Raw genomic sequence first — 22,856 nt, 5'->3', positions numbered from 1 at the left:
CTAATATGATCTTGGCCCTATTCCATTGGAACACTGTAGATGTCTGTCTGGTACTGCCTGCATTTTCTAACTTACTAATAACAAGGAACCAACTGTGGGTGATGTTCAAAAAGCTTCTGTGAGGCACCCAAGCAAAAATAATGCCAAGTCATCAGTTTCCCAGAAAAAAGGTATTTTTTAATTAAAAGGTGTAACAAATACAACAATCACAAGAAGAGGCTTCCTCAAAGAGAAAAAAGCCAGAGAAAGAGTTATGAATAATTTGGTAACATGGCTATCCTATACAGGTTATACTTGGTTGAAACACGGAAATGGGACAGCTGGAATAAGATTACGGAAAAAAGAAATTAGGGTTATAGCAAAGTGGAATTTATCTGTGTTGGCTCCATCTGATCAAAGAAGAGATGATAACCTCAAGCTACAAAGCTTGGCCAAGGGCAGGGGAACTCAAAGGAACAGTAGAGTGAGACAGAAGGAACTTAAGAGTGACCATGAAAACAAAGGGTTAGTGCATCCAGTTGTAATAAACGTGGCTGTTGGAGACATTACAAAGAAGCAGAATTATGGTCCTAGGAGAAGTGAAATTAACTCTCAATTTTCTCATGTGGGAACAGTCTCTTTGGAACAACAGAGTATGAGTACTATGAGACTTCCATTAATTGAAATGAGATGAAGGCAGATAATTAGTATAGAATTATCTAAACTTCCTAGCCTTGCTGAATATACCATTTTTTTTCACGACCAAAGAATCCTAATGACAATTTGCTGCTTTTTTACTTGTTGCTCTGTGTGTTTCCCAGGGAAAATTGAGAGTTTGAGTCAAAGTATTATGGTAACATGCAAAGTAGGGCAATGGCCTCAGAATTCTGCAGTTTTAATTTTTAATTTTTAAATTTGACAATCACTTAATTATTGGCAGCAGGGCACTTCAAAAAACTATATCACTGTGCTTCATGTACTAAAATTGTGTAAGATCGTGCTTCAAATCAAATCAGAGATTCCAAAATACTTCTAATACTGGCACAACCAGACAGGAAAAAAAATTAAAATAAAATTTCTTTTAGCAACAGGCTGCTATCATTCTCATGCAGCCATATCTCTTCATGTAACATCTTTTGTTGCCATTCTGCAAATGATGCCATCTAAAAGGGTGCCTATCTTTTCTTCTTGTGGTGTGAGCTTGTACACCTGCAAAGATAATAGAATGGTGACTTTCTCGAGACAGTATGGTTCTACAACTTTTTTTTTTTAGTTTTTAAAATGGTTTGAACCAAGGTGGCCATCGTCTCAGTGCCTGAAGACCAGATACTAGTGGCAGTTTTGAACTTCAGAATTGCGCTGAAAGGGGCACTGATTCAGTGGCCATGCAGGCATGGAGAAAAAAGGAAATATCTCAAGAAACCTCTTCTGAAAGTGTAGGAGCAATGCAGAAGCAAGCAAGAATCTCAGTTCAATGTATTAATATGATGTGCCACTGAATTTCAGCAGCACAGAAGAGGGACATGACAACTCCGAGCACACTTACAGCCTACAAGTTGCTTATCCTTAATTTATAGGCTGTGTTATGATATTTACATTTTTCATTATTTACATCAGTCTTCCTCCTTCTGCTACTCTCCAAATATGGAAGTTAGGAAAAGGTTTAATTACATTAACATTTAGATTTTCAGTAAACTGAAACCAACCCTGATTGTGGGGGTGAGGTATGTGTGTGTGTGAAAGATTAAGCAAACACTTTTTTACATGGTTGTAATCCTGTACATCCGTATGTGAGAGGAAATTACCCTATGCTTGATATTACCCCTGAGTGAACACCTGATGCATTAATTAAAACGCTCTTATTTGCTATAGCTATATCTTCTTACTTAGAGAAGCTGAAACAAACCTTCTTAATTTTCTGTATATCACTTATTTTAGAGAGATCAGCTATGGAAATTTGTTGGCCATCTACGTGACTTATTAGATTGTTCAGATTCACAGTTTTCTCTTGGTGTTCAACCAGAACTATGAGTACTGCAGAGTCGCTATCGGAAGTGCCAAATTTTCTGAAGGCATCAGAAATCTAACATTGAAGAAGAATACAGGCTTGTATTAGTCATAGCTAACAATCTGGAGCTTTCAAAAATAACCTTCCCATTTACAAGTCCCAATAACATAAGAATTCCTCTATTATTTTCACAATAGTAAACAAGGTACTTAATATTTCCTTCTTTCAGTTCAATACTTGTAGCCAGTATTGAATTTTTTTTTTGTAAACAGCGTAATATTCCTTCATCTGTTTTCAAGCCAAGAAATAAGTGCTCAGACTTCAGACTTGCAAGATTCTGTTAATGTCACCTTAGAATAAAGATAGAGCTCGTATTCATTGTTGTGCTTCTTGTCTGGACTATCTCGAAGGACTAAGAGCCGCAGAGGTAGCCTAGTCAGCCAATCAACCCCAATACAGCCCACAGGGCAGATGCTTTCGCAGAGTAGGTATGCGAGGCAAATCATGACATGCAGGTGATTATCTCACCACGCAAATACAGTTTACATATCTGCATGAGACATTGGGACACAAGTACATAATCGTGATATTTATGTGATAATGTCACCATGTGCAGGTCATCATTTTGGCATCACACAGTTTGATGTGCGCACCACTGCCACACAGGACTTGATTTGCCTGGTTTGGTAGCACCTTTCCTGAAACTACAGTAACAGCAGCGTGGATAGAAAAGCTATCTCTCGTTCAGTTGATTACATTCTCTGCAGATCTGTACAATAAAGCATGTCTTATCAGGGGCCAGAACTCCCATGATGATCTCAGAATGAAACATCAGCCAGAAGAGTCAATGCAAAGTCTTTCACTCTATTTATTACCTGGCAGAGGGGCAGAATGAAGCAGACAAGGGGAAATTCCCAAATGGGCACTGAAGATATATAAACTACAATTTAGTTTCATTTGCAATAATGAATCACATAGGATATGTACATATGCAATATTGTTTGTCCTCCAATCACATACACTGTATTTTCAACAGAAAGATGGAAAATAGTTAATATGATGGGTAATAACCCAACATCTTTCAACTAGTTTTCTTCATGGGCAAGCAAATTCATATACTGTGTTTCACTGGAAAAAGGTGATTTAGAACATAGTATCAATCAAGAATGGCTAATGTTTTGGGGTATGCTATATTTTGACCTCCAGGAAAATGGGGAGCTGCAGTTGAAGGCTGGCAAAACAACCCTCCAATAGTAGGTGAAGCTTCTGGTATTGCAGTTACACACCTTTTTCTCTCTTCCTTTCTCACTGTACCTCAACATTTCTTTCTCATTTTCTCCTTACACCAACCCTCTAAGTAGAAGAGGAATGATAGTCCAAAGAGTACAGTAAGAGTATGTCTATAGCAGTGTTTCTCAACCTTGGGAACTTTAAGATGTGTGGACTTCAACTCCCAGAATTGCCCAGCCAGCATGGCTGGCTGGGGAATTCTGAGAGTTGAGGTCCACACATCTCAAAGTTCCCAAGGCTGGGAAACGCTGTTCTACATGGTTTGAAGGCTGCATGAAATAAGGCAGAGGACTGCAATATCTCAGCCCCAGTTATCAGCATCTTACATTATTGTTCGGTGAAAGGTTGAATATGATTTCAGCATTAAGTGTTCTTGTCTTCATTTTGCCAATTTTGTAGAGATGAACAGCTTTATTTGTTGCTACTAATATCTGAAAAGGATCAACAACCTACCAGAGAGAACATAATGAAGTTTTCAATTGTAGTATCGGTTCCATAATAAAAATTTGCACTTTTTTAGCCAAATAAAAAAGATATTTTAGGAAAACAATCCCTTATCTTACAGACATGTTAATTTTATGAAAGGAACAGTATATTTAGGCTAAACCTGTATTTATATTAAAATTTAAACCATGTATCACATTTCTACCTTGGAATCTTAGACTCATACCATTCCCCTTGATGTTTATAATTTAGCTTTCAGGAAAAAAAACATGCTATTTTATTTAAAAGAACATCAACAAAATACCTTTCACAGAAACAGGGTCAAGAGGGAAAAAATCACTGAGAAACCATGTTCCAGAAGTTTGGGCAGGCATTTTAAAATTCAGGTGAAAATTATTTAACTCCCTAAGTTTCCACTCATTGAAATTTTTTTCTACAAAAAATATGAATGTGACCTTAGTGAATTCTGACCATGTGACTGAATATGTAAAAATGGAGACAAATTGCTTACCATTGCAGGATTAATTAATGCTCCATCAATAACACCTTCCATTGCTTTCTTCCGTAAAGTAGCAGCATTTTTCACATCATTAAATAGGATGAGAGTCACAAGACAGTCAGGAAACAATTCTAATTGATGTCTTAAACACTGCATCTTGTACCAGAACAGTAAGCTCCTTCTGAATTAATCAAACCTGGAACATTTATAAACATTTTAAAGTTATAGTTGGGTATTGTTTATACTTAATCTTTGCTATTTGGATGAGAGAGACATAATGAAGTTTAAAAATTCATTCTGTGAGATGACTGGAAGGGATCACGCTTGTCCTGGACTGCAGTGAACCATGAAGCTGAAGTATAGCCTAGTGATTCTATCCAATGTTAACATCTGGAAAATTAAACTAAATTGAGTGGGTTTATGTTCCAGATTTATTATGATTTAAGCCATGGGAACTTATAGTAATTATCTGTTCTCCAACAAGATACAAGTCTTAGCTTTTACACTGGAACAGCTTCAGGAATATGTTTCTTTCAACAGAGAAAAGACCATTCTTGCTGAATTTTTCCCCTGCCCATTTGTCACTAAGAAAGAAAATTGTGCCAAGATGAGTAGGATTATCAACATTTTTAAAAAACGTGGACTTGTAATGAGCTAATCTTCACAGCTGCCTGAGTAGCCAGACTTCATTTGTAGTTGCCATGTAAAAATTCCGTGCACATACAGTAGGAGATGCCTCAAAGGTGTGAATTCCTATCAGCACGTTTTCTTCTTCAAGGCCTATCACACAAAATGACAATAGACCATCCAAATATGTGCACCACCCAATATTTTGTGAAAATATTGTAATTAAATAATATCGATATCTATATCTATCTATACCCATTCCATAGTTTCTTAATTACACATTGTCCCATCTCAACCTAAGAAATCTTCCCTCAAGATTACTTCTAAAGTATTAACTTTTTCTTAAGTGTAAAGATTGCTTTGTTGATTGTGTATGTTAAAAATGCAATAAATAAATAAATAAATGGAAAAAAGATTACTTCTAAAATTAGATGAGACTCTTGGATTGATAAATGTTTCAAAAATAAGTCAGTAAAAAAAAAAGAAAAACAAAATTTAAAAGGTATAGGGGAGGAAAATCACATTATCCTCTAAGCATGCTTACAGGGAAGCAAATATGAGATGCAATTATTCTCAAATCCAAGGAATATGTTTAAGAGTGGGATTGCACTGTATTGGATTTCTAACAAATACAAGATTACAGGTAGTCCTTGTTGAACAACCACTCATTCAGCAACCATTTGAAGTTACGACTGCACTGAATGAGGGGGACTTATGATGGGTCCTTCTAATTGTGGCCATCACAGCATCCCTGCGGTCATGTGATTGCAATCTGGGCGGTCAGCAACCAGCTCACAGTTATGACTCAGCGTCCCGCAGTCACATAATTGCCATTTGTGACCTTCACTGCCAGCTTCTGACAAGCAAAGTCAATGGGGAAGCCAGCAGGAGGTCGCAAATGGCAATCACATGCCTGCGGGACATTGCAACTGCATGGAATTTGCCTAATGATGGCAACTGGGACTGCCAGTACTGCTGTTGTAAGTCGATGCAGTCACAAGATGTTACAAGATGTCACAAGATATAACAGTCCTTAAAGAAATACCAGTAAGAATTTTAAGGAAGAGAAAAGAATATCCCTATTTGACAAATGTTTTGAACAAGAATAAAATCCCCTTTCATTGGGAGAAATTGGAAGGGATAAGTTTCTCCTATTATCAACAAAGATTCAAATTAACTTCAATCCCTAAGGCTAAGGAATTTTTAGCTAGATTTGGAACTAACTTGGAACAGGATACATCTGGAACTAAACACATGGAAGTTGTTACATATGGGGAAGAGACGGCTGTCATTCCTAAAGACTGTGGTGAATGATCTGCATAAAGATGGCTCTGTAGTGACTTACATGGAATATAAATGGGGCAAATGCTCCACAGAAAAGAAAAAAGGTTTTTCATTATTTGAACAAATTGAAATATGATGTAATTTGCTTACAAGAAACACATATAAAGAAGAAAGATATAAAGTATTTGACAAATAAGAATTTGGAACATGAATTTGTTTCAGCTAATTCGAAGAAGATAAATGGACTTGTATTGTTAAAAACTACTTGAAACTGCATTTGTTGTTAGCAGATGACCATGATAGATATGTAGCAGTTGAAGTGGAGATATAGGGACTTAAATTGTGGGAATATATGCTCCAAATGATGATAAAAGTAAATTTTTTATGCAGCTTTTGAATGAATTGTCAGTTTTCTCATACCAAAGTTGGTGTTTGATGGGAGATTGGAATGGAGTTGCCTCACCATTGACAGATAGAACATCTGAAAAGCAAATTAAAATTAACCAAGGAAAATTATCAGTCTTTTTTTTTTTATTTAATGGACAATTTGGCATTGGTGGATTCATGAAGATATAAAAACGGATTGGCAAAAGACTTTACTTTTTATTCAGAGAGACATAAATCTTTTACAAGAATTGATACAATATGGGTTTCAATGGACTTGGTAAATAAAATTTCTACAGTGGATATTTTACCAAAGACTTTTTCTGATCATAAGTATGATAATTAAAAAAATTTCTAGGTCTTTTAGGTGGAGATTGAATGAATCTATTTTGCAAAAAGAAAAGGTTGTGGAGGACTGTAAGAGGAAATTAAAATATTTCTTTGAGATTAATTTAGATAAAGATGTAGACTTAAAAACAGTGTGGGATACTAGTAAAGCGGTTATGAAGGGTAATTTCATTTACCATAATCGTAATCTTAAGAAAAAAATCTTAACAAAAATTACAAATGGTTTTGGATCAGATTAAGTTAAAGGAGAAGGAGTTGCAGAAAAAAGTGTCTGATAATAATATTGGTTGCCAACTTATGTTACTACATCAACAAGTTTCAGTGTTGATGGTGAAAGAAACTGAAATGAAATTAAGGCATGCTAAACAGAGACATTTTGAATTTGCTAATAAACCAGGAAGATGGTTAGCATACAAATTAAGGAAAGAGAGAGAGAAGAAAATGATTTCTAAAATTCAAGAAGGACATGTGGAATTATTGGATAATGAAAAGATTAAAAAGGCATTTCATAACTTTTTTTCCAATTTATATAAAAAACAAGAAATCTCTTTGGAAAAGGTTGATGAATATTTGAATAAGCAAAATTTACCAAAACTTTCAGAGTCACAGAAATTAATATTGAACAGTCCTATAACTACTTTTGAAATAGCTGAAGCTATAAAGAGAACTAAATTGGGGAAAGCACCAGGACTGGATGGACTACCTGCAATATATTACAAATGTTTTGAAGACGAGATTCTTTTACCTTTTAAAAGATTGATGAATTCTATTTTGCTGGGTGCAACAATGCTGGAAGGAAGCCAACACTGTATTTTTACCTAAAGAAGGACAGGGTTAATTAAGAATTATAGACCAATTTCATTGCTGAATAATGATTACAAAATATTTGCTTCAGTGTTAGCAGAAAAGTTAAAAAAAATTTACAGGAATTTATTCATCATGAACAATGTGGATTTTTGCCTAAAAGACAGTTAAAAGATAATGTCAGAGTTGTGCTGGACATTATAGAATATCTACAATATCATAATGAATGTCAGATGGCTCTTATTTTCTTGGATGCAGAGAAAGCTTTTGACAATTTGAATTGGATGTTTATGTTTAAAGTTTTGGAAAGCATGGACTTTGGAGAACATTTTATACAGGGAATTAAGTCAATTTATACATCTCAGGCTAGTATTATTGTGAATGAAGAATTAACTGAACCATGTCATATACAAAAAGGAACAAGACAAGGTTGCCCTTTATTGCCTTTGTTTTTTATCTTGGTTCTTGAAGTTTTTAATAGAGATATTAAAAGGGATGAACCAATAAAGGGCTTAAAGATCAAACAAGAGGTATTTAAATTGAGGGCTTTTGCTGATGACTTAGTTTTGATACTACAGGATCCTCTGGAATCTGCCGAATATTTGATGAAGAAATTGAAGGAATTTGGCTCATTGGTAGGTTTTAAAGTAAATAAACAATAAATAAAAATGTTAATTAAAAATCTGACCCTGCCTAATCAAGATCTGCTGATGAATAAGACAGGCTTCAGGATTGAAAAAAAGGTGAGATATCTGGGGGTGATTTTGTCAACTAAAAATAGTGTGTTGTTCCAGAATAACTATGGCAAAATTTGAAATGAAGTGAAAAAAGATTTGGTAAGATGGGAAAAACTTCAACTGTTTCTCATGGGGAGAATTTCTGTGATTAAATGAATGTTTAGCCTAAGATATTGTTTCCTTTTCAGACCATACCGATTTTGACTTCACATTTACTGTTTAAACAGTGGCAGAAAGATATTTCCAAGTTTATTTGGCAAGGCAAAAAAACGAGAATATAAATTGTTACAAGATGCCAAGGAACGAGGAGGTTTGGGTCTGCCTAATTTAAAACTGTAGTTTGATGCTTGTTGTTTACTTTGGATGAAGGATTGGATAACCTTGGAGAATAAAAAATTATTACAACTTGAAGGTAATGAATTAAGATTCATGTGGCATGCTTATTTGTGGTATGATAAAGTTAAAGTTAACAAGGATTTTAAAAACCACTATACAGTAATACCTCGGTTCACGAACGCTTCTGTTCATGAACAATTCAGTTCACGAACAGCACCGTTCGCAAAATTTTGCTTCCGTTCGCGAACTCCGCATCAGGTGACGAACACGACCCGCAGCCATCTTCCCTGCTCTGACACGTGGTTGTGGCTTCCTGTAGGCGAGGGGGACTCTCCCTCCAAACAATAACCACCTCCCCACCCGCCTTCCTGTCCTCCACACCAGAAGTCACCTCAAGCAAGGATAGTGTTCTCTCTCTTCATACTGTACTGTACTGTACTTTGTTTCATATTTTTGTGGTTTTAAAAAAAATACATATGGTTCAGAACGGATTAACCGTATTTACATTGAACCTTATGGGGAAATTTGATTCGGTTGGTGACCAAAATCGGTTGGCGACCACATTCGTAGGGGTCAGAACAGATTAACCTTATTTACATTGAACCTTATGGGGAAATTTGATTCAGTTTGCGACCAATTCGGTTTGCGACCAGAATTGTGGAACGAATTAAGTTCGTGAACCGAGGTACCACTGTATTAGGAATGCGTTACTGTGGATCTGGAATAAATATAAGGTAAATGTACCTTTGTGGTTATAACATCAGGAAGCATTTACTAGAAGAGAAAATGTGGGAGAAGTGAAGTGGTTAAAATATAAGAATAAAGACGGTGAACCAAGGTTTAAAACAAGAGAACAGTTAGAGTTAGGTTTTATATGTCATTGGTTTACTCATATGCAATTGTTTGAACGTTTCAAGTTGGACAAAAAGAATTATAGATTTGTTAATGAAACAACTTATTTTGAGATTCAACTTTGTACAAATGACAAACGTGTTATTACTAAAATGTATAAGATGTTGTTACAGATGAATTTAGAAGATGAACAAGTCAAGGAATGCATGATCAAATGGGCTAAAAATTTTGGATGCAATATTATGTTGGAACAATGGGAAAATATATGGAATAAAGGTTTGAAATTTACATTGAATTATAATTTAAAAGAAAATGTTTATAAAATGGTGTGTCGTTGGTACTTAACTCCTGATAAGTTATCAAAAATGTATGATGGTGTAACAAATGTTTGTTGGAAATGTTTGCAGAGTGAAGGAACCTTTTATCATCTTTGGTGGACCTGTGAAAAGGCTAAAAAAAATTGGGATCAGACATGTATTGCTATCCAAAAGATTCTTAAAGTGAGCATTCAAAAAAAACCAGAACTGTATTTATTAGGTTTGATTGAGAAAGGACTGGAGAAACAACATGGGCCTTTGCTTTTGTATATGATCACAGCTGCAAGAGTGTTATATGCGCAAAGATGGAAGGATCCACAAATACCTACAGTGGAGGAATGGATCATTAAATTAATGGATTTGGCTCAAATGGCGAAGTTAACAGCATTAATAAGAAATAATACTGTTTCTAAATTTGTCTCCTCATAGCAATCCTTCTTAGATTATGTGCTTGTGTGGGGAAAAAATGAGGCTCTGATTATGGGTTTTAATGATTAGATGGTTTGTGTTGATAGAAATAATGCGAACTTGGATTAATCAGTGGTAAGAGATTAACTTTCTTTCAATTTATATCTATATCTGTATTGGAGATAGCCAGAAGTCACTTTCTGTTTCATTCTTCTATCTACTTTCACTATTTTAGTTTTTGTCTTTATTCTTTTAGTTCTATCCTCTTTCTTTGCTGTACTCTTTGTTTTGTATTTTAATTGTACTTTTTATATGTTTTTATTAAAAAAAAGAAAACAGAATAAAAACAGTAAAACAACCAAAATTTAAAAACAAAACTAACACAAAAATGGCAGCTGAGAAAATATATAATAAATTATCATATATAATTTTATTATTATTAAATTATAGTAATAATATAAATATAATATAAATAATATAAAGTAGTTATAATTATATATTATTTAAAATCATTCGATTATATTTATATTAAAATCATAATTTAATGATTGTGTAATAACTAATATATGTATTATTTATAATAGTATATATTTATTGTTATTTACAATAATTATGTATAATAATATATAATAATTATAAATTATATAAATGCATTATTTTAAATTATTATCTATTAAATTATTCTTATTCTTATTCGGCCTTCACTCCTCTCGTCTCTCCTCTCTTTTCGAGGCTAACCTCCACAACAGGGCACAAGGCTGTACTCGGCCCATCCTTCTTCCCTAGCCTTTTTCTTCCTCCTTTAGGAAGGCCGATTTGTGCACTGGATCCTTTCTTACGTGCATTTCTATACCGTTTCTCCCCCAGTGCTCTTCAAGCAACGTTACAGGCCGCCCCATCGCAGCTCCTGAACGCCCTGAGCACGAACAAGAAGCGGGCAGAGACAGAGACAGCCCAAGTTCGCGCCCAAGATTTTAAACGGGAAGAGCAGAGTTTTGGGCAAGGCCTGCAGAGCGACCCCCCGGCCCGCCTTCCCTCCCGGGGGTCCCGCAGCCGGGCGATGCCCACCAACCTGGATGCGGGTCAAGAGCAGAGGCCCGCCGAGGCTCCTCCTCCCCTCCAGCCGACCGCTTTCCCCCCCGCGGGAAGGCCTCTCTGGCGTGGAGGCCCTGCTCGGCTTCCCCTCGCTTCCCGAAGCCTGTCCCCGGCAGCGCCGCCCGGCCGCTCCTCCAGCGCCTCCCCGAGGCCTCGCGGCGCTTGGGCCGAGCCGGACGGGAGACGCGGCATGGAGCTCTCCGAGGCCTCCTGCTTCTCGGCGGCCTTCAGCTGCGCCTTCCTCGCCTCCTGCCTGCTTTTCTCGGCGCTCAACCGGCAGCAGCCGGCGGCGTACATGGACGAGGTCTTCCACGTCCCGCAGGCGCAAGCTTATTGCGCGGGGCGCTTCGATCAGGTAGGCAGGCGGGAGGATCGGCGGGAGGGTCGGCGGGTACCCCGGGCCCCGCGCCGCTCCACGTGCGGAGGCAGAAGGGGGTTTGCAGGCCCCAAAGGCGGCCCAAGTGGCTCCTTGGGGTTGCCTTCCTTCTCATTATCCTACAAAATAGACCCCCCCCCCATTTTCCCATCTTTTCTCCATCCTCGCTTACATCAAGCACCGCACAGGACCAACCTTTTGCTCTCCGGTTCTTTTGAACTAAAACTCCCATCCTCCCTGACCATTGCCCTTGCTGGAAGGGGGTGATGGGAGTTGAAGTCCTTCGCATCTGGAGGGCACGTTTGGTGGGACAAGGCAGCCACAATCTCCTCCCTCTTCTAATAGACCAGGGTTCCCCAAAATGGTCAATATCGATGGGCCTATCCATTATTGTCATTATTATTTGTAGTACTATTAGTTAAAGTAGTATTGATTAAATTATTTTTATATAATAAATGTTTGGGGGTCAATGAACAATCTGAAACTTCATTAAGGGGTTGATGAGCTGAAGAGTTTGGGGACCCCTGAAATAGACAGATGGGGGCTAATTATATTATGTGTCATCCACTTCTCTGCTATTTGGAATTTGAGGTTACGGATTGGGGTTCCGGTACAATTTAGCCCAGTTGAGTAAAAGGGATAATCTAATCCTGCAATATTCAAACCATGTTTGTTCCCTGGAACCCCAGGATTCAATGAGAATCATGCAGGGGTTCAACAGGACAGTTTCTGTTTACACTGTATGAAATATATTATTGCAACATTAATGTATTGCAGGATTTATTTTGTTCAAATAAAATTTATTACATGAAATGTATTTAGTAATGGGTTCTGCACTGATTTTTCACCTTGAGAAGGGTCCCTTGGGTATCTCAAGTTTGAAGACCATTGATCTCATCTCATCTCATCTCATCTCATCTCATCTCATCTCATCTCATCTCATCTCATCTCATCTTATCTCATCCTCTTTTAGTCATGTGCTAAATTGTACAGGGACTCAATCTGTAATCACAAACGTGAAAACAACTGGAAGAATTGGGGTGCAAAACTCTATTTGACTGGCAGTAAAAAGAGAGTTGAGGATTACTGTGTTTCTTCACTCCCATCTAGTGATAATAATCACAGATTTTCATAGCTGTGGAAAAACCCATCCTGTATAAGTCCATGATGGACACAATGCCCTCTGTCCAGATTCTTTAATGTACTGTACATATTCCAGGTCTCAAACTTGACACTGAAAACAGATTCTGTGACTGAATTCATGCTAAAATTGGAATTCCAAAAACATTCCATTTCATCTTTGTGCTACAGAACCTTTCCTGGTGCAACCCAAGGAAATATAGTCCTTGATAGCTGCATCCTACCTTGTCTTGTCAAACACCTTGACTTTTTAAAATGTGTTCAGAATTTTAGTTTACTTGAATTAAACAAAGACTCAGTTTTTTTACCCTTAGCTGAACCCCATCTTTTTTCTTTTTGGTCTGGTTACCACCTAGCTTGATTAAGAGTTCTCAAAATTGGATAATTTACACACTATGTGTGACCTTGTGCTGTACTAGCAAAGGTATTTCCCTAATATGAATCTTGGGATTTTTGTTAGGATAAACATCATTCCTCTGTCTTTTTTATAGCTTAGAGATCACTGAACTCAGCGCTGAGACCCTAAAGCTTAGACTCTGTTCTCTGAAGTTCATCTCCACCAGCTACTAATTAAACTGCCCGACATGGCTTCTATTGACATTTTTAAAAACCTAATACAGTATTTAAACTGTGTCCGTGTTTGTTAATAGAAGAACTGAAACACTACTTTGTTGTTTCATTTTCTCCTTACCCAGAAATTGTGCTTTACTTTAAAGAAGCAATTCTAAGTAAAGGTGTTTTGTTCTAATTTTGTGCTTTTGAGTCAGTCTTAATTCCTGGCACCTGCCTGGATAAGTCCCTGCCATTTTCTTGGCAAGATTTCAAAAGTGGTTTGCCACTGCCTTCTTCCTAGGGCTGAGAGAGAGTGACTGGCCCAGAGTCACCCAACTAACTTTGTGTTTAAGACAGGGCTACAACTCTCGGTCTTCTGGTTTTTAACCCAGTGCTTCTAGCCACTATACGAAACTTGCTTGCTCTCTTTTGTTCTAGTACTTCACACACACACACACACAGATATGTGTGTATGTGTTTTCATATACAGAAATGAAGAAAAAAGAGATTAAAAAAACTGAAAAAGGAATCTGAAAAGGACAAAAATATGTATCACACAGCTCAATTTTTAAACACATTATTAAAAATCTTGATCACAGAGTAACGATCAATTTTTTCATTACAGAGATAATGTTTTTGAGCAGAGATCTAGTTGAAAAGCTGAAAATGAAAATATGTCATCAGTCTAAAATTGAAAATTCACAGTGGACTGTCTTTCCATTGTAAAAGAGTAACATTTTTTTGCCCTGTCCCACCTTGATAGATCCTTGGTTCTTCATATGATGATAAAGTCCACATTATTGGTACATAATTAAGAATCACATTCACCCTTTCAACCATATTGTTCTTCCCCAAATCACATTAATATATAAACCAAAAAGATATGGTAGTGGTATAAGCCCATATCATATGTGTAAGTGTCTCCCCCCCCCCCATCATTTTACATTTCCAACACAATGAAGCTGACAAGCAAACTAAAATATACTCTGAGGTATCTAGTAAACAGAAAACAAAAACATTTTCTTGAATTAATCTTACCTTTGACCAGTGATTCATTAATAAGAGGTGGTCTAACTCTTTATTCCAGTTTTTGCAAGTAATTAACATCCATCTTAACAATACTCTTCAGCTGTCTATGAAAAAATATTGTAAATTTGGAATCATCCAAAACCCATTTTAGTGCTTACAGTAACTCGGAAGTTTTAAATGTCGCTAATGCATCGGAACTAACTTGTGAAATCAAAAGATGTTTCGACTGAATATACTGCCACTCTGCAGTTTTTCAAATGATTTAAAAACTTGATTGGTAGTTAGCTGATCTAAAGTATTAATATTCCTATTAGCTCATGAATTCCCCTTCTCCACCCACCCCCGCAAGATTTATCTGCAGTATTCAGACTGGAATAATCCCACAGTGCAAGTTTATCACATGAAGAAGTCAAAATTACTATTCACTTCTGTCTTAAGATCTTTCAGATATGTTTTGCAGCCTTTAATGCTGGAAATAGAGTAGTCTTTTGAGAAAGAAACCCAAGCAGGTTCCTCACAAAATAACTTTATCGTTCAACCCTATGAACAATCCTAGTAGACACTGTATAATGTGACACATTTGATGTCTTATTTGAATGCCTTCAACCACCTCCCAAATTTCATTTTAATATTATTGATTCACTAGACCTATGTAGTTTCAACTAAAGATGCCCTGCCTGTTTTCTTTCTTTACGTAATCCCTGAAGAGTTCTGATGAACCTGAAAAGTTGCACACTATTTCTGAATTGGAATGAACCTAATAATGTAATTTTATTTATTTGATTGATTGATTGATTTTAGCCTATCAGTTTACTTTCAGTGCATTACATTGAGTAATTTGAAGTAAAATATTGACAGTACATTCAGTCAAAAGTCAAAGGTCAAAGATTAAAAACATAAAGTAGCATCACAAAGATATAAGCTCCAACAAAAATGACAAAAATAAATAACTAGGTAGTTGCATGTAAATATCAAAAGCCCTCTTGAACAGTTCAGTTTTTAATAATTTTCTAAAAGCTAATATAGTAAGGGCTTTTCAGTTTGCACAGAGGAGACAATTCCAAAGAACTAGCATAGAGAGACAGTGTTTTCAGGTCTCCATCATCTTATTTCAGAAAAGTGAGGAACGGCTAACAGTTATTATCCTAATAAGGGTTACTACATAATGTTGAACATACTGGATCCCAGTACAGTACTCAGAAGAAGGCAGCTCCCTGTCTAAAAGTGCTAATATGCTTTTACTGCAACCGCATTGTTAATAGTTTTGCTAAGGGATCTTTCAAAGTGATTCTTTGCAGGTGAGTGAAGCGGAGAAAGAGAAGCCATACTCTGGCCCCTTTATAGCTGGATGTATTTATTTGTAAATGGCTTGGTTATTGTTTATTCAGCATTCACGATCCTCCTGAGTAGGAGCAATAGCACATCTGGAATAATAAATCTGAATCTGAATCACATCTGAAAATAAATCCATTTTGCATTCCCCTTTCCCAGTTAGAGCTTTTTTGGTCGTGCATTTGTAACTTCTTTTCTTTTTCTGACAGTGGGATCCGATGATCACCACATTGCCTGGTTTGTACTTGCTGTCGGTTGGAATTCTGAAGCCCGCAGCCTGGCTCTTTGGGTGGCCTGAAAGCCTGGCCTGCTCTACAGGAATCCTCCGGTTCATTAATCTGCTTTTCAGCACTGGGAACTTCTATTTATTATATTTGCTCTTTTGCAGGATACACCATAAAAAGGTAGATGCGATATATTATATTTAAAAAGTGTCACTCTATACCAGTGTTTCTCAACCTCAGCAACTTTAAGATGTGTGGACGTCAACTCCCAGAATTCCCCAGCCAGCCATGCTGGCTGGGGAATTCTGGGAGTTGACGTCCAAACATTTTAAAGTTGTTGAGGTTGAGAGATACTGCTCTACACAAAGGGCCAACACTAACATGTCAACATTTTGACAAAACTCTGAAGTCTTCCCTGAGTAACACTTGAATCTTCCCAACATCTTGCCTTCCTGTTGTCTTAAATAGATAGAACCTTTCTGCAAATTCTTAATATTATACCTGTAACTATTGGTCATTCACAGACTCGTTTTATTGTTATGTGATAAGCCATGCTTATTTCCCATTTGCAGAGTATCTTACCTTTGGTTTTAGCTGTATTATCGCACTTAGAATCTAGAATCAGTTTAATCTTATGGATAATAATAATAATAATTTATTAAATTTGTATCTGGCTAGAATTTTTTTCTGCCAAGTCTCTTTTGTCTTATAGTGGGGAAGTGGGCTTTTAAAAGTCAACACTGAATTCTTTTTTTTTTATTGTTGTTGTGTGGGGGGGTGAATGATTGGACTCACAGGCAGAACTTGATTGGTAATGCCAAAACTAAAACCTGCAGAGTGGAACAAAAAATGGACATATCTTTTCTCTCCCTCTACTTTGTTTTACATATACTTATACATATTTTTCTTCTTCTGCTGCTTCTGCTTCTTCTATTATTATGATGATTGGTCGCACAGTCAGCCAGATGTTTAGACTGGGTTTGGCATTTTTATCCACCTATCGAGTCCTTCCCAAGGACCTGGGATAGGCAGGTATTGCTGTTTGATGGTGTTAAAGGTATCGTCGCAGGATGTAAACTGTTCCAAGTAAAGCTGCCTTTTGCAATTGACCAGTGGTGATTTTGTCAATGCTGATGGTCTTCAAGTGGTACTCCAGATGTTTTGGGATTGCACCCCAGGCACCTATCCCAGGTCCTTGGGAAGGACTCAACAGGTGGATAAAAAACCCCAGATCCAGTCCAAACATCTAGCTGACTGTGAGACCAACAATATTATTGTTGTTATGGTTGGTCGCATGGTCAGCCAGATGCCCAGACTGGACCTGGCATTCCCATCCACCTATCGTAGTGTTGTTGTTGTTGTTGTTGTTGTTGTTGTTGTTATTCTCCTCCCTCCAACTTTATTTCTATTCCTTAACCCTTCCTGACTATTTAAAAAATCCACAACTAATCAAGTAGCAGGTTTGTTAGTGAAAAGTTTTATTTTAAATATGTGTATGGTATATGTGTATGGTACTTATGAAATTTGTAAATGATAACCCTATCTTCTAAGGGGAACTGTTTTTGTATATAAAAGAAGCAAAAATGCCTCTTCTAAAGTGATACCTTCTAAGTCATATGTGTGAATCATAGAAGCAAATCTGACTATAGAAGTAATGTTTTTGCTCATGGACAGATGTAATCAATTAATGAAATGCAGCAGTATGATTAATACAAATTTCATTAATTGGGTAACAAATTTATTTTTTTAGGATCTGAAATTCTAACAGTGAGCTTTAGATGGTATTCTATGGTTTAATGCTAATGTTTTTAATTATTTCCATTTCAAGTTCCTAGTGAATTTGCCCATTTTTTGTTTTTAAATTTTTATTAGAAACAGTAGCCCTGATTCTTTTTCTTGTTTTTTCCCCCCATCTTTAGGCTGCCTCTGGATTCCAGAGAATCCTGTCAACCTTGACACTAGCAATATTTCCAACTCTTTATTTTTTTACATTCCTTTATTATACTGATACAGGGTCAACATTTTTTACTCTATTTGCATATTTAATGTGTCTTTATGGCAATCATAAAACCTCAGCGTTCCTTGGATTTTGTGGAGTTATGTTTCGCCAGACGAATATCATATGGACTGTCTTCTGCGGTGGAAGCATTGTTGCAGAAAAGCTAAGCGAAGGCTGGAATGTAGAATTACTGAAAAGCAAAGAGAAGAAAAACTTACCAACACAGAGGTTCTCTTCAGAATCGATCAGGATTGTTAGATTTCTTTTTGGGTACTTTATGTCACTTAAAAACTTGAGCAGTCTGATTCTCTTGACATGGCCGTATGTTACTGTGGTGATGTTTTTTGTTACTTTTGTTGTCCGCAATGGTGGCATCGTTCTTGGGGACAGCAGCAGCCATGAAGCCTGTCTGCACTTCCCTCAGCTGTTTTATTTTTTTTCCTTTACTCTTTTTTTTTCCTTCCCTCTTCTAGTGTCCCCACGTAAATGTATCAGTTTTCTTCATTCTGTGAGGACTTCTTTGCTACAATATAGTATCCTCACCATTGTCTCTTTATTCCTTGTCTGGAAATTTACTTATGCGCATAAGTATTTGCTTGCAGATAACAGGCATTTCACATTTTATGTGTGGAGAAAAATCTTTCAGAGACATGAGCTTGTCAAGTACACATTAGTTCCAGTTTATATATTTGCCGGCTGGAGTTTCACAGATGCACTGAAGTCAAAATCTGTTTTCTGGAACTTAGTATATTTTATATGTTTGTTTGCAGTCTTAGTACCACAAAAGCTTCTAGAATTCCGTTATTTCATTTTGCCATATATCATATATAGGCTTAATATTCCTATGCCATCACTTTTGAAACTTTTCTTAGAGTTGATTATATATCTTTTGGTGAATGCAATAACATTCCATTTCTTTTTGAACAAACCATTTCAGTGGCCAAATAATGAGGAAATCCAGAGGTTTATGTGGTAATGTTTTGGTTTTTAAAACCTATCCTAGATCTTTTTGCTACAAATGAAAGATTACAATTTAGAAACTTCATCAAGGAAAATGAAATATTCTGGATGTTTTTGTAATGGAGTAAATGTGAAATGTGCGGGGTTTCTGTAGACACTGGGCTGTTTTTATAAGGATAGCATCTTAGTAATTAATTCCTAAAAGATCAGGGAAATTTTACCCATGTATCCAAACTAATGTGAATGTAAGGACATTTCAGTCATACCAGTTATGCTACAGAAATCATAAATTTGGGCTGTTTTCATTGTGTTTCTGTACATGTGTAACAAGTGATTGAAAATAAGTTTGATTTCGTATCACTCAGCTATACTGTCTTTTTACCATGCTTGGGGAATACTGTTTCGTGCTTGTGTTATGATGACGTTGGATTTTATCTTTTGATGGGAACATTTAATTTTTTCATAATGTTTGGGGTCCAGGGGACTGTGACAGGTGAAAGCCACATAGTTATTATCTGTTTATTGCGTGAATAATGAGAAATGAGTGAGAGAAATGTGCCACAGATTAAGGCTGCAATCTTGGACTTATTTTTCTGGCAAGAAACTTGAAATCAGTAAGACTCAGTTCTATGTAGACATGGATAGGATTGTGGAGTAAAACAACAGGAGTGAGCAAGAAGGAAATTGATTATGAGCTAGAGAACCATACTTAATTCACATATCATAGGCAGATACTGTAGAATGAACTTGATTCGTTAATCACTGAAAGAACATCTAGATATCACAGGTTGCTATACTGAATACACTGAATCAATCTGTAATCTCACAATAAGCCATAAATCTTAAAATACTTTGCTAAATGCTTAGGGTTGTATGTACATTTTCCTTGTTTTTTTTTTCAAATAACTTTATTAGATTTTTAAAATAAAGAGATAAAAACTAACGAGCTAATAAATAAGAGAGAAAGTAGAAAAGAGAAAAAAGTAAAGAATGAAAAATAAAACAAGGTCAAACGTGTACAAAGAAAAAGAAAAAATAGAAAAGAAAAATGATTTTCTTTTACAACAGATATAAATATAAATTTCCTTTAAGCTCTTACTCTAAGTTTATAACATAAGTTTCATTTTTTTCTATTGTCTACTATTATTTCTAATCATCAAATCCATATATCATGATTTCGGTTTTTTTCTGTTTCACGCAAAAAGTCCAAAAGGGGTTTCCAATCAGCATTAAAATTAATCAATGTCTTTTCTCTAATCAAAGCTGTCAATTTCACCATCTCAGCCAGCTCCATCAATTTCATCATCCATTCTTCCACTGTGGGTGATGTCAGATCTTTCCACTGTTGTGCATATAAACTATTTTTAAAGATGCACAGGGTGTCAAATCTACTGACATGCCCCACTTTAAACTTGGTCACTTTGAAATCAAAAGATCAGTTTGCAGAAGCCAAGAAGATAGTATACAAACAGTTTTCAGTTGAAGCCTTAACTTCATCTGAAAAAATCATCTATGGTAACCATTTATAAGCTTCCAACTGAGGACCATATGAAGGTTCCCTAAAGACACATTTTCTAATTTTCAAAAAATAAATTTAGGTAAATATAAATGGCTTTGTTATATGAGTTCAGTGCTTCCCCACCCCAAAAATCTGTATTATCTTTCTATTACACGAGCCACGGAAAATTAAGCCTATAACCATGGGGGGGGGGGAGGGAATCTGTTACAATTCAAAGAGCACTCTTGAACATATTCCACAGAGACAGAAAAGCTAAAACAAATACTATCATTTATTACTTGCTATCAACAGTTGTATTAACATTTGATTTGTGATGAAAAACAGTATTTACATTTTTATATTATTCATTGCAAAGTGTTCTTATTAAGTATAGTTCTAAATATTCCTTTTCTGATCCTTAAGCATGCTTCACTGCAGGTATCATGGCCCATAAATGTAAAGAACACTGGTTTGATTTTTACTTTTTGGTATGCAGCATGCAAGTTTGTTGCTATAATTTGAAGACTCTCAGGTTTTATTTTTTTAAAAGAAACATATTTTTAGCTGCCATAGTTTATGTTGATAGCAAAATCAACCACCAGAACTATCGTCCTATAACATTTTGAGAATTGGTATCTTGTTAATTGTAATTAGAGGCCCTGGAACCTTCTTGATTTACTTCTAAGCATTACCTATCATTTATTCCTCTTACATTCCAAGTTGCAGTTTTCCATATGCCACCAGATGGATCTGTAGGCTAATTCCCCAGGATTAACTGCATTATTACTGCTATCACTATTTTTATTTTTAATGGAAATTATATTTAATTCAAAATCCTTTGTGAGAAAAGGGACCAGTATCAGAGCTGAACCTGTGATTTGTATAGGAATAACTGATTTTTTTTATTTTGCTATTTCACATCTCCTTCTAAAAAGAAATCCATCATTGACTAGCTGAGAAATGAAATACTTGTTGTGTCTTTCCCTTTTGGAGAACATGTTTAAAATCATGCTAGATATACAATTTAAAGAAAAAATATTCCATTAAAATCATTACTTGGAGGAATAAGGGAAAATAAAAAAGGGTAACTTAGGTTCACATGGTGGCACTGTTGAGCTATGTTTACTGTACAGCTCACAGCATTTTTAACAGCTTTTGATCCAATTTTTTTAGATAGAAGCCCGCAAAACCTAAAGCAAAATATTTTAATAGAGAATTAGGGTCCCCCCCCCCGAAAACTGGAATTTTATATTTAGGGGAACAACTATTGTGGAAGAATGCATCTAGTTCTAATTGGGAAGTAGACCAGTAACTGGAAGAGATGGATCTTTCTAAAATATTTGTTCTCCAAAGCTGGAATTAGTTGAGCTTTTAAACTGTAGTGTCCAAGGGTTTTCATCATCAGTTCTTTTGACTAGACATGATAAATGTCACCTATATTCAGGTGGGACACTCGGAGCCAAGAAGGTCTGGTCTCTAGAACAGGTATTTCTCAGTGGCATCCAGGGGTGTCTTCTGGGTATGGTTAACAAGGTCAAGATGGCAGCTGGAACAACGGAGCTTTGATCATACTGTTGTGACTACTATCTTGACTTTTTCTTTTTTTTAACTATACCCTGTGGACCCCCCTGGTAGCACCTCTTTAATCTTTGAACCTGCACAAATACTCTTTTCTTTCTTTAGATAGTTTGTCTTTCCACTATATTACACTATTATAGATACCTACAGTGGGGCAAAAAAGTATTTAGTCAGCCACCAATTGTGCAAGTTCTCCCACTTAAAAAGATGAGAGAGGCCTGTAATTTTCATCATAGGTATACCTCAACTATGAGAGACAAAATGGGGAAAAAAATCCAGAAAATCACATTGTCTGATTTTTAAAGAATTTATTTGCAAATCATGGTGGAAAATAAGTATTTGGTCACCTACAAACAAGCAAGATGTCTGGCTCTCACAGACCTGTAACTACTTCTTTAAGAGGCTCCTCTGTCCTCCACTCGTTACCTGTAGTAATGGCACCTGTTTGACCTTGTTATCAGTATAAAAGACACCTGTCCACAACCTCAAACAGTCACACTCCAAACTCCACTATGGCCAAGACCAAAGAGCTGTCAAAGGACACCAGAAACAAAATTGTAGACCTGCACCAGGCTGGGAAGACTGAATCTGCAATAGGCAAGCAGCTTGGTGTGAAGAAATCAACTGTGGGAGCAATAATTAGAAAATGGAAGACATACAAGACCACTGATAATCTCCCTTGATCTGGGGCTCCATGCAAGATCTCACCCCGTGGGGTCAAAATGATCACAAGAATGGTGAGCAAAAATCCCAGAA

General features: G+C 36.4%; 3 protein-coding genes across 7 annotated transcripts in view; 1 reads left to right on the top strand and 2 right to left on the bottom strand.

Moving 5' to 3' along the window:
• Positions 1-11,525, bottom strand: part of GTSE1 (G2 and S-phase expressed 1) — a 32,964-nt gene extending 21,439 nt beyond the window's left edge. The window contains exon 1 of one of the 2 annotated variants that reach the window (XM_088141631.1): positions 11,390-11,525. The gene's annotated coding sequence lies outside the window, so the exon portion shown is untranslated. Of the gene's footprint in view, positions 1-4,232; positions 4,372-11,389 lie in introns of those variants that run through there. The other variant, XM_025171914.2, reaches the window with a different exon arrangement.
• TPRKB (TP53RK binding protein) lies at positions 156-12,111 on the bottom strand. 3 transcript variants are annotated; one of them, XM_088141634.1, is made up of 6 exons: positions 11,390-11,468; positions 7,609-7,681; positions 4,233-4,416; positions 3,604-3,726; positions 1,886-2,062; positions 156-1,188 (listed from the first exon to the last, which is right to left on the bottom strand). In XM_088141634.1, the coding sequence occupies exons 3-6, from the start codon at positions 4,374-4,376 to the stop codon at positions 1,102-1,104; spliced, it is 531 nt and encodes a 176-aa protein (XP_087997760.1). In that variant the 5' UTR covers positions 4,377-4,416; positions 7,609-7,681; positions 11,390-11,468; the 3' UTR covers positions 156-1,101. The 3 variants fall into 3 exon arrangements, with proteins under 3 accessions (XP_087997760.1, XP_087997761.1, XP_087997759.1); XM_088141635.1 differs by lacking the exons at positions 7,609-7,681; positions 11,390-11,468 and adding an exon at positions 11,984-12,111; XM_088141633.1 differs by lacking the exon at positions 7,609-7,681 and having other exon boundaries at positions 11,390-11,528.
• The window catches only part of ALG10 (ALG10 alpha-1,2-glucosyltransferase), a 30,575-nt gene continuing 18,943 nt past the window's right edge, over positions 11,225-22,856 (top strand). Inside the window, exons 1-3 of one of the 2 annotated variants that reach the window (XM_007441086.4) lie at positions 11,225-11,767; positions 16,051-16,245; positions 17,985-22,314. In XM_007441086.4, coding sequence (XP_007441148.2) covers positions 11,378-11,767; positions 16,051-16,245; positions 17,985-19,040 — 1,641 coding nt within the window. In that variant the 5' untranslated portion in view covers positions 11,225-11,377 and the 3' untranslated portion in view covers positions 19,041-22,314. Of the gene's footprint in view, positions 11,768-16,050; positions 16,246-17,984; positions 22,315-22,856 lie in introns of those variants that run through there. The other variant, XM_025174958.2, reaches the window with a different exon arrangement.

Source organism: Python bivittatus, unplaced genomic scaffold (assembly GCF_059951505.1).
Source record: "Python bivittatus isolate LINGU-HERP-01145 unplaced genomic scaffold, Pbiv_v1 ctg000330_np1212, whole genome shotgun sequence".
Classification (NCBI taxonomy): Eukaryota; Metazoa; Chordata; class Lepidosauria; order Squamata; family Pythonidae; genus Python; species Python bivittatus.
This window is presented reverse-complemented; position numbering and strand designations above follow the sequence as displayed.